The sequence below is a fragment of the Mustela nigripes genome, chromosome 6 (assembly GCF_022355385.1).
Source record: "Mustela nigripes isolate SB6536 chromosome 6, MUSNIG.SB6536, whole genome shotgun sequence".
Lineage (NCBI taxonomy): Eukaryota > Metazoa > Chordata > Mammalia > Carnivora > Mustelidae > Mustela > Mustela nigripes.
The window spans coordinates 68,923,942-68,936,521 of NC_081562.1; the positions used below are offsets into that span (position 1 = coordinate 68,923,942).

Genomic DNA, 12,580 nt, shown 5'->3' on the forward strand with positions numbered 1-12,580 from the left:
ACTATGACCTGAGCTGAAAGCAGAGGCTTTAACCCACTGAGCCACCCTGGCACCCCTGAATTTGGAATTTTGGTCTTTTCCTGCACAGGTAATATGTGGTACAATACTCTTTCATGATACTGGGTAGCAGCAGTGAGCCACAGCTCCCAGCCAGCCCTCTCATCACAAGCTTAAGCCGCCAAAACACTTAGAACCCTTCTGCACCCATACAACCATTCTGTTTTCACTTTCAGACAATATTCAGTGCATGACTTAAGATAGTCAATACTTTATTATAAAATAAGCTTTGTGTTAGATGACTTTGTCCAATTGTAGGCCAACGTAAGTATTCTAAGCACTTTTAAGGTAGGGTAGGCTAAACTATGATGTTTGGCAGGCTAGTGTATTAAATGCATTTTTGCCTTACCATAGTTTCAACTTAAAATCGGTTGACTGAGATGTAACCCCATTACAAGGAAGATCTGTATTCACAGACAAGCTTCGGTTGCCTAAAATTTGCGTCTTGATTTCTATGGAACGTTAAATGTTTACTCTAAATTATAAATGGTGTAAAGATCAGAACATTAAAATTGCATCTTTTTAAAACAATGTGAGGAAATAGAATCAATTCATACCTGGCTCATTGTAAAATGTAAGGTAGCTCATCATGAGGATGTCTGTTAACACATTTAAAATGAAGTCAGGGGCACCTGGGTGGCTCAGATGTTAAGCTTCTGTCTTCAGTTCAGGTCATGATACCAGAGAACTGGGATTGAGCCCCACCTGGGGGCCCTTTTCAGAGGGAAGCCTGCTTCTCCCTTTGCCCCTCCCCCTGCTTGTATTCCCTCTCATTCTCTCATTCTCTCTTTCTCTCTCTGTCAAAAAAATAAATAAAATCTTTAAAAAAAAAAAATGAAAGACTGTCTGACCATCTTAAGATTCCTTGACAGGATAAGTTTTAATGGAGTAACAAATGAAATGAAAGCCCGATTAGAGTGGGCCATGCAGAAATTGAGAAAGTAGAAGCAGTAGGTAAGTCTTTTAGGAGATCTGATATAAAGGGTAACAGAATTAGAGCAAAAGATGGAAAGGGATGTGAAATCTAGGGAGGGCGATATTTATGAATTACTAGAGGTATTGATTACAGGAGCCGGATCTTATTAAATAGGCGATAAAAGTTAGGATCCAGTATAAAGGTAGCAGGTTCAGCCTTAAATAGCAGAAAGTACATACAGATCATACAGCATAAAGGGAGGGAAGGCAGACAAAGATATGTAGATAGGTTCAAAGATTTGGATGTGTAACTGACATTATTCTCAGAGTTTCCAATGGTATGAAAAATAAAGTCAACAGCTAAGAGTAGGAAAGAGGAGAGGATTTTGGAGGTTTGAAAAATGAGGAGCATGAAACACTGGTAGGAATACTGGATGACACAAAGTCTATTTAAACTTTGTGCTCATAAATTTGAGTTCATGTGTATTTTTCTCTGGCAGGGTTCAGCTGCTCATATTGCTAGTGCAGAATAAATGGAGAGCTGAGTTGAACTAGAACTGGGAATTTGCCAGCTGAGCTTCTTAGAGGGACAGGAAAATGCGGAAGTGGAAATATATAAGTTAGTGATTATGGTGATAAGCTATGAAACCTAACCTGGGTAAAGAAGTGGAGCAATGAGTGGCTTAATGATCAATGAAGAAATGGTAGGGCTAATGGATTAGAGATTCCAATGGAGCATTTTGCACTAGGTAAGCGAAAAAGAGAAGATGGTCATCAGAAGTCTGTATATTCCAAGGATTAACCACTCTACTGATTGCTAAATTGAGATAGTGTTCTTTTCTTTCTATACTTTCCCATAGGGAAAATGGAGAGGAGGTGGTTATCACCAAGATAGTTCTCATATTTGTATTCCATAGTTCTGATTTCTTTGCTAAACCTCAGTTCTCCAGGTTCCGTGCCCACAATCATTGCCTGGATGCTCTTCTCGCACTTCACATTAATTAGATTTAAACTCCTTTCAGCAGTCTTTCATCCAAATTTACTTGTTCTGGACTACAGTTTTTCTTTTTGACTATTCCCTAACTCATTCTTCTCCTTGCCTCAAATTTTAATCATCAAATTAAGTTAACTTATATAATATGTATTGTATCCATTCTCCTGTGTTTGTTACATTGTTATGATTTTATTTATTTATTTGACAGACAGATCAAAAGTAGGGAGAGAGGCAGGCAGAGAGAGGAGGAAGCAGGCTCCCTGCTGAGCAGAGAGCCCAATGTGGGGCTTGATCCCAGGACCCTTGGATCATGATCTGAGCCAAAGGCAGAGGCTTTAACCCACTGAGCCACCCCAGAGTCTCTAGTAACTTCTCTTAATAGTCACCCAAATAGTATCCTCTTCATAATCATTTTCTTCCTAATACAAAGTTAGTTTTCAAAATTATATTGTTAATAGCTGCAGCTCTTCTCAAAAACTTTTAGGGAGCTTGCACTTTTTTAGAATAATGTCCAACTTCTATAGCATAGGCTCAAGCCTTTTTTTCCATTTTCATTTCTATTACCTTTTCTTGGAATCTCCCCAGGGCCCATGAACTTGTTGGCCTTTCCAGGGCCATCCCATCTTCATATCTTATTGCTTACATTTCCCTCTTGAGATACCTTCCCCTCATATCTGAATGTTAAAATCTCTTGGGCACAGACTTAAATCCTACCTGCTCTATGATGTATTTTTAATCATTATAGACATGTAATAATAATATAACTATTTTATATATATTTCATATCTATTTATATTATTATTATATCTATTTACATCTATTTTACATATATATTTTATTTTAATCCTTAAAAAATAAAATGAGGTCTTTTTTAAAAGATTTTATTTATTTATTTGAGAAACAGAGAATATGTGTGAGTGAAGGGAGGAAGAGAGAGAGAGAATTTGAAGCAGACCCTGAGCTGAGGACAGAACCCAATGCAGGGCTCAACTCACAGCCCTGGGATCATGACCTGAGCTGAAATCAAGAGTCAGACATTCAACCGACTGAGCCACCCAGGCACCCCAAAATGAGGTCTTATGTAGCACCATTTTAAAGATGTGGAAACTAGGAATGAGAAAATTATGTAAATTGCATATTAATTGCATAGCATTAATTGTATAGTAACTAAATTGGCACTGTCACTCTTGCGTTTAATAAATTTTATGCTTATTTTTCTTACTTGCTTCCATACTTTGTCCTCAGTGCATTGGGTCAAGGCTTTGTACATAATAAAGTCTTACTTGAATGAATGAAAGGCTGGATTCATGGAAGCAAAAGTGTTTTTCATAATTACTATTTGAGGGATATGTGTTTAAAAGTAATTTGGATACATGTTAATAGCCTTTTCTTATGTTGTGACATTTAAGTCTGGCAAGAAGAAGAGGAAAATCACCAAAGCTGAACGATTAAAGCAGCTACAAGAGGAGGAGGAAAGACGGCAAAAAGAGGAAGGTACAAAATACACAGTGTTACTATTTTCATATGCAGGGAATATAACAGTAGGTTGGTATTTCTACATTCCAGTCAATATCTTTTAAAAGAATTTTCAAAATTCTTCAATTTTTCAAATCTCATCTTTTTTTTTTTTTTAAGATTTTATTTATTCATTTGAGACAGAGAGAGAGAGAGCATGAGAGGGGAGAAGGTCAGAGGGAGAAGCAGACTCCCCATGGAGCTGGGAGCCCAATGCAGGACTTGATCCTGGGACTCCAGGACCATGACCTGAGTTGAAGGCAGTCACTTAACCAACTGAGCCACCGGCGCCCAAATCTCATCTGTTTTGTAATAAATTTCTGCTGTTTAAAGGGTACCCAGAAAGTTCTGTTAGTATATACCAGTCACTTTCAGATATATCTTGAAGGGGAGTTGCCAGATAAAATACAAAACGCCCAGTTAAATATCAATTTCAGATAAACAGTGGATAATTTGGGATAATTTGTCTCATGAGATATGGAACATACTTTAAAAAAAAAAAAAAAAAAGGCAATTCCGTTATCTGAAATTCAAGTTCAAGTAAGCATGCTCTATTTTTATTTGCTAACTCTGGCAAACCAATCTTGGAAGTCTTTGTATTTACTGATGAAATCAGAGGCATTGGTGCTAATTGTACAGTAAGAATTCTGATACATTCATTAAATATGGGAAGTAGACACTAACAAGAAATGTACAGAGCAGCCCAAGTTTTTATAGTTTAATAATGTTTATTTGCCCAATTTTACAAATTTTCATTTGTAAAAAAGAAAGTCAGTTAAAAGTTCATAAAAATATCAGTTATTTAAAAAATACCAAAAAGTGATTTTAAAAATCTGAATATTTCAAGTGGTTGTAGCTTTTAGCATTGAGAACATGTGTGGATTCAAATTCAGGTTTTAAAATTCTGTCCTCAGGTTCCATGTTGATTTTTTGTGTGTAATCATAATAAATCCTTCTTAGGTGGCTCTTGATAAGAGTACATTATCAGAATCTAAATCTTGGGGAATGTTTTTAAAAATTGGATTAAACTCATATTCTTCAACATATATTTCATATATTTTTAAAGGTTTTATTTATTTATTTGACAGAACACAAGTATGTAGAGAGGCAGGCAGAGGGAGAGGGAGAAACAGGCTCTCCACTGAGCAGAGAGCCCAATGTGGGTCTCGATTCCAGGACCCCTGGATCATGACCTGAGCTGAAGGCAGCCTCTCAACCAACCAAGCCACCCAGGCACCCCTCATATATTTTTTAATAAAGATTACGGTAGAAGAGAAGATTAGGGTAGTTTCTTCTGATGATGTAGATGTCACAGACTTATGGAAATCTGAAGGTTTTACCTCTCCTTAATTACCCATGATCAATCTGTCACTTTTTCTTGATTAAAATTATTATTGGATATCTGTAAACTTTGGGGGGAAAGAGAAATATCATTATAGTTGTATTTTCTTGGCCAGGAAGTTTGAGTCATGTTGTTTTTTGAAAAAAATCTAGCATTCATTTTATTTCTACCACATGATGTGGTTGTGACTTCTATAAAATATTCCACCACCCTTACATGTTGAAAATATTTTAAAATAGATTGATTTAGGGGCGCCTGGGTGGCTCAGTGGGTTAAAGCCTCTGCCTTCAGCTCAGGTCATGATCTCAGGGTTCTGGGATTGAGCCCCGCGTCGGGCTCTCTACTCCATGGGGAGCCTGCTTCCTCCTCTCTTTCTCTACCTGCCTCTCTGCCTACTTGTGATCTCTCTCTGTGTGTCAAATAAGTAAAATCTTTTAAAAAAAAAAAAAAAGATTGTTTTAATCACTGAGAAAAGATTTTGTTTTGTTTTGTTTTTGGTTCTTTAGAGGAAGCCCGTGTGAAATATGAAAAAGAAGAAATGGAAAGGCTTGAAATACAACGGATTGAGAAAGAAAAATGGCATCAACTTGAAGCAAAAGTATATAAACATTAGTAATGTTATTTTTTTAAAGATTTGATTTATTTGTCAGAGAGAGAGAGAGAGAGAGAGCATGAGCAGGGGGAGTGGCAGACAGAGGGAGAAGCAGGTTCTCCGCTGAGCAAGGAGATGGATTCGGGGCTCAATCCCAAGACCCTGGGATCATGACCTGAGCCGTGGGCAGATGGTTAAGCAACTGAACCACCCAGGCATCCCTAATAATGTTATGAATGAAGACAAACTATGTGGCTATCAGATGTGTTTGGCCATATAAAGTCACTCTCCCCCATACCTACCACTAATGGTAGTGGTATAGGTTTTAGGCCTATATAAACTCGTTTAACTCATTAAATTCTACCAGAAAGTTAGTGAAATTATTACCCACATTTCACAGATAAGGAAATTGAGGAATAAGGAAAGCAAACAGTGGAGCCAGGACTTAGACATAAATAGCCTTGCTTCAGAGCCCTTGCTTGTAAGCCTTAAGTTATTTTTCTCAGTCTGTTTTATAGATGATTAAACAGAGACACCCCCTCCCCCACCCCCCAAACTCAAATTCTACCTCTCCTGTTTTAGTTTTACTTATCTTTTTCACCAGAATTTTTCAGATCAATAATTTCTCTGAGGAGAAACCTTATAAGTTAAAAATTGAAGACCCCAAAGGAGATTTATGTGGGTTTTGTCTATCAATATTTACCATATTAGAAATTTAAACTGAGAAATTGTAAGACACATTATATTAACAGATTATTGTTAGAAATAAACATTAGTAAAAGTAAGTAAATATATTAACATTTTAAAAAAGAAAACACCTATAATTATATATATATATTATTGAATTATAATTGATATATAAAATTATATTAGTTTAGGTATACAACATAGTGACCCAGTATATGTATATATTGTGAAAAGATTATTACAATACTCTAACATCCATCACCACACATTATATATATTTTTTAAATTAGGGAAATAAGTGACATTGTTTATGTTTTTAATATCTCTTCGATGTCGGACTTAACAAAAGGCAGCTGGATTCTCATACCGACTTCAGTATTCTGTTTCAGTGTGTTGTTTTGAAGAAACATCTGGCCTCACACAAATTCATAGTTGGAAAAAGGAGGAATATTAAAGCTTTTCAGTTAATTGTGAATATTCTTTTTGATACTATGCCAAAACTCAGTGTCATAGTTTCTCAGTATGGAATCTGAAATCATATTAATGAACTTTTCATGCTCTGTTACACTAAAACACTGATTTATCCTACCCTTTAAATAGATCTTATAACCATGTATGATTTTGCAATATCATGATTGATTGCTTAGAAGAATTTCATTTACTGAATTATTTCCTTCCAAATATTGACACATTTTTATTATTCATTATAAAAAATTGCATGCACTAGTGTCATCTCCAGTCAAATCAGAAAGGTTTTTAGGGAGAAAATGTCAAACAGTGGTAGGTGCAAGTTTTCTTAAAATTCGAATTCTTTTCCTTAAAGATTCATTTATTTGAGAGAGAGAGCAGGGAGGAAGGGCCGAGGGGGAGGGAAAGAGAGAATCTCAAGCAGACTCCCCACTGAGCACAGAGCCCCACGATGTAGGACCTGATCCCATGACCCGAGATCATGACCTGAGCCGAAACCAAGAGTCGGACACTCACCTGACTGAGCCCCCCTTTAAATTTTGAATTTTTATTTTATTTTATTTTACTTTTTTATTTTATATTTTATTTTTAAATTTATTTTATTTTTATTTGAAAACTTGAATTTTGTCACTGGTAACAAATACTTATAGTTGTTTCCTGGAATTAACACACTCAATTCATTCATTTTTGAGTGTCTGCCAAAATACTCTAATAATTGCACAAGTATTTATTTCTCAAAACAGTCTTGTTGTTTGATATGTAGCAGAATTGCTCTATGCATACTTCCCATTTTATCACATAGAATAATCAAAAGACATATACTGATGAGTTCAAATTTAATAAAATTAATAATTTTCACTTTATCACATCATTCTTATGTGAAACTGGCTGTTTCCCACCCCACTCCCTCAAAGAATGTGATCCCTAGTACAGCTTTTTAACTTGATTTGTGCTGAGGCACCAGCAATTTTGTACCATTTTGTGCCATTAGTGCAAATGTATACACTACAGAAAAGGCGGTTACTGTTTTAGTATTATTACGAGGGCAGATTTGACTTTACAGATCCCCAGAGTCTTAGGGACCCACCAGAGTCTGCAGATCATTCACAAACCACTGTTTCAGATGAAACCTTTTGGAAATGACAGTTACACTCAAACTAACTTTAGTGTTCATTTTGAAACTAAATATTTTGTCAGTAAAGTTTAGATGCTATTTATGAAACATAAAGCTAAAATTTAAGAGCAGATCAATGTATTTATCCCCATGTAATAGGATCTAGAAAGGAGACATGAAGAACTTGAAGAACTTTGTTTATTAGAAGGGTGTTTTCCTGAAGCAGAAAAATTGAAACGAGATACAAGATTGCTTTCTCAGGTAAGACCTATTTATGTGTGTGAACTAATACTTTTGTACCACAAGAGGGAGTTATAGTCTGATATCCTTTTTAATGTTCCCCAGACTTAAGAGTTTGTCTGTAATACATCTCTAATCTGACAAATCTCTCCTATCGCATGTGGCAAAGTAAATTCACATAGCTTTGTAGAAAACTATTTGTCAATAGTAAGATCCTTGAAATTTTTAGATCTTTTGACTCTGGTTTAATTTAGGGGAATCTACACGAGAAAATTATTCCAAATTTAAATAGAAAATTTTGAGTTTAAAGGAATCTAGTGTTGCTCAAAAGAGCATAACTTTGGAAACAGCAAAAATTATTATCCAGAAAAAAAGGAACAATTAATAATATGGCAAAAGATAATGGTGGCATAAATTTAAGCAAAAAATTGTTAAGGATAATATGATTACAAATGCAGAATTTGCATGTACTACAGAGTAAATGGAAGAACTCATACTAAAATGCAAGTCATTATTAACAACTAGTAACAGTCTGAAAAGTAGAAACTAGCCTGAGTTGGCTTTTATAAGTATAGAAGTTATATGATTAGAGAGGAAGGCAAAACAAAATCAACTCATAAATACTGTTTTTAAAATGTGACAAATAGTAGAATTGCTATTTATTTGAATTATGGAAACTTTTAAATCATTTTGATGAAAAGAATTTTGTTATTTTAGAGATATTTCAAATAAGCAATTGAAGTCATGTTTTTTGCCTAAATTGGAAAAACTAGATTATGAGAACTGATACTTTGAAAAAAGTTATTTAATCTTTGAATTTTCATCAGTGTGAACCTTTAGACATTTTTATTTCACAGTGGAAACACTACATTCAATGTGATGGGAGTCCTGATCCTTCAATATCCCCAGAAATTAATACTTTCATTAGCTTGTGGAAAGAGGAAACAAATGAGACACTTGAGGAAGTGATTGCAAAAAGCAAACTAGTGCTAAAGGTAGGTACTGAAATATTCTATAATTTTGAATTATTTAAATTATAAATTATCTGATATTGACTCCAAAATAGGAATAAATTGAATAACCATAGTACTTGCCAATTAATAACACTACTGCTTACTTGGTTATGGAGAAAATTATTTGCTTATCTTTTCATTTTTTTAAATTTCTAAAATTCCTATTTTTACTTTTATTTTTGCCACCTTAGATAAGATCATCATGACATAAATGTGAAACATGTGTGTCTAATCCAAGCAGGAAAAAAAAAATAAACAGGTTGCATCCATTTATGTAGATAACTTGGGGGAAAAGTATATGATTTTATCCTGAGTTGAAATTTTCCACTAATCTATGTTTACTAGAGATGTTTTTCAATGTTAACTATGTGCCAGGCACTTACTCTTGAAGGCATGAAAGTATAAAGACGAGTAAGAATATTGTACTTTCTACTTTGGCAAATAGGATGGACAGGCTACCTGGAGGAACTTCCACTTTATTATGCACTTAAAAATGCTAAAAAAATTTTTTTAATGATATTTAAATTCATTGCCTACAGGTGCCTGGGTGGGTTAGTCGGTTAAGTGTCTGACTTGGTTTTAGCTGAGGTCATGATCTTAGGGATTCTAAGATTGAGTCCCACGTCCTCTGCTCTGGGCCCAGCAGGGAGTCTACTTGAAGATTCTCTCCCTCTGTCCCTTTCCCCACTCTAGTGCTCTCTTTTGCGTGCTGTCTCCCTCTCTCTCAAATAAATAAATAAATAAACATTTTTTTAAGATTTTATTTATTCATTTGAGAGAGAGAGAGAGAGAGTGAGAGAACACAGGCAGGGGGAGAGGCAGAGGAAGAGGGAGAAGCAGACTCCCCGCTGAGCTGGGAACCTGACCTGGGGCTTGATCCCAGGACCTGAAGATCGTGACCTGAGCCGAAAGCAAATGCTTAACCATCTGAGCCACCCAGGTACCCCAATAAATAAATATTTAAAAAAACTCATTGCCAAGTTCAAAACAAAATAACAGAAAATCTTGGAGGCCATAAAACAATTCAGAGGATTGGAAAGTCTCAAATTCAGTGGCTTCACAGAGAAGCCACTTCTCCAGAGGCTTTCCTCTCTGTTAAGTTTTGGGTTAGCCTTGTTTTAAAGCACGTCAGGAAGCAATTCCTAGAGTATGTGAAAGCTGGCAAGTTGAATCAAAGATGCCTTATATGACTGGGAGCCTCCAAAAATTATTGTGGATAAAAGAGAAAATACCTATTTGCAAAAGGAAATGATAGGAACTTGTTTGGCTCATCTTTAGCTTAGAGAAGGGGAATAAGAAAATGATTCTTAATCACAAATGAATCACAAGTCGATTGGGAGAATTTACCAGAATATAACAGAGAGATAAAGAGATGGAAAATATGAATGAGCAATTAACAGACATGTATGATAGAGGAAAAGAGGCTAAAATACATTGAAAATGAGTGCCAGAAGGAGATGCAGAAGAATGAGGGAATGACAATATTTCAAAGAGAAAACGGCTGACATTTTTCCAGAGTTGAGAAAAGATACAAACCCTCAGATTCAAGAAACCAGTGAATCCCAAGTTAGGATGAATAGAAAAATCCACACTAGACACACCTACAGAATAGTTGAAACTGGAAGGAATTCACTGCTCTTGGTCCTTTTAGCCTCTAATGCTTTTGTTACAGTTCCTCACCATCTTTTGTGGTTTTTTTTTTGTCAGTGTGGTTTCCTTCTTGTACATGTTATTATAGGATGGAGTAACTCCAGGGCACCTGGGTGGCTCAGTGGGTTAAGCCTCTGCCTTCGGCTCGGGTCTTGATCTCAGGGTCCTGGGATCAAGTCCCATATCGGGGGTCTCTGCTCAGCGAGGAGCCTGCTTCCCCCCTTCTCTCTCTCTGCCTGCCTTTCTGCCTACTTGTGATCTCTCTCTGTCAAATAAATAAAATCTTAAAAAAAAAAAAAGATGGAGTAACTCCAGATTCTGTTAAGTTCGTAACACGCTTGCCTGATTTGATCTAGACACACTTATGAGACCCATTTTACATAGAAAGAGAGATTGTGACATGCTTAGAGTCTCCTATGAGATTTCAGATGAGTCTTACTCTATCGATGGAGCCTTCCGTACACAGTGAGGTCTTCTTGCCATTGCACACCCTCTCTGCCACGTTGCCGTGGCATGATGCTGGTCTAAGAACCTGGTGCTCTGTAAGAGCCAGAAGAGAGTGGGAAGTAGCGGAAGTAGAGTTCATCAGCGATGAGCTGGAAGGGAAATCTTCCTAATGTGAGAGTGGGTGACAGAAGTGGAAATAACAAAGAGTAGGGAAAATGAGAAAAAGATAAGTAACAAAAGAAGAGATAGAAGGGGATGCCTGTGTGGCTGTCGGGTAAGTGTCTGCCTTCAGCTCAGGTCATGATCCCAGGGTTCTGGGATCGAGTCCTGCAATGGGCTTCTTGTGCAGTGAGGAGCCTGCTTCTCCCTCTGCCAGCTGCTTCCCCTGCTGCACACTCTCTGTCTCTCTCCCTCTCTCTGATAAATAAATAAATTCTTTTAAAAAAAAACCAAAACACTTAAAAAAAGCAGGAGACAGAAGAGCATGATCCTAGCACTAGGAAACTAAAGTAGGCAGCACATGAGGAACAGAAAAGAATTAGATAGCATTGATGCCACGGTAAACATCAAGTTCTAAATGATCAAATGTATTTATTTGGCACAGTCTTTTTTTTTTTTTTTAAGATTTTTATTTATTTATTTGACAGAGAGATCACAAGTAGATGGAGAGGCAGGCAGAGAGAGAGAGAGAGAGAGAGAGAGGGAAGCAGGCCCCCTGCTGAGCAGAGAGCCCGATGCGGGACTCAATCCCAGGACCCTGAGATCATGACCTGAGCTGAAGGCAGCGGCTTAATCCACTGAGTCACCCAGGCGCCCCGATTTGGCACACTCTTAAATAATACTATGCCAGGCTTTAGAAATAGTAACTTGCTGAATTCTTATAATAACTCTATGAGGTATTCACTATTATTCCCATTTCACAAATGAAGAAGGCACAGTGATGCACAGAGGCACGAAGATGTTCTATAACTTGCCCAAGATCACACTGTTAATGAGAAGTGGCTAGGATTGAAGTCCTGCATTCTGGCTTGAGTCCATACTGCCACTGAGCTGCCTCCCTTAATTTGGAATGTATGAGGTGTTTATTATGTGTCAGTGTTCAGAACTAAATCCTGCCATTACTGGTTGTTCCTTGATCTTGCTGTGCCTCAGTTTCTTTCAGCACTATAAATATCTCTGCTCCCTCTTGCTTGCTTGATTTTTTAAAAAAGATTTTATTTGACAGAGAGGAAGAGCACAAGCAGGGTGTGGCAGGGAGAGGGAGAAGTAGGAAGCTGTATGTGAGGCTTGATCCTAGGATGTTGAGATCATGATCTGAGCCAAAGGCAAATTTTTACCTGCCTGAGCTACCCAGGGTACCTACTTGCATGATTTCTGAGATGTTAAATGCAATTCTTGATTTTTGTTCCTCTAAAGGTAAGGTTTTTTCCCTCTGACTTCTGTGGGGATTTTTTTCTTTATCTTTGCTTTTTCTGAGTTTGGAAATGATGTGCCTAAGTATCGTTTTTTAGGGCATTTATCCTGCTTGGTGTTCTCTGAGCTTCCT

At 36.7% G+C, this 12,580-nt stretch overlaps 1 protein-coding gene across 8 annotated transcripts in view; it reads left to right on the plus strand.

Moving 5' to 3' along the window:
- The window catches only part of DNAI7 (dynein axonemal intermediate chain 7), a 62,971-nt gene that overhangs the window by 9,299 nt on the left and 41,092 nt on the right, over window positions 1–12,580 (plus strand). For all 8 annotated transcript variants that reach the window (XM_059402792.1, XM_059402794.1, XM_059402799.1 and 5 more), the window contains 4 exons: window positions 3,376–3,460; window positions 5,330–5,421; window positions 7,844–7,945; window positions 8,782–8,919. In XM_059402792.1, coding sequence (XP_059258775.1) covers window positions 3,376–3,460; window positions 5,330–5,421; window positions 7,844–7,945; window positions 8,782–8,919 — 417 coding nt within the window. The remainder of the gene's footprint in view (window positions 1–3,375; window positions 3,461–5,329; window positions 5,422–7,843; window positions 7,946–8,781; window positions 8,920–12,580) is intronic.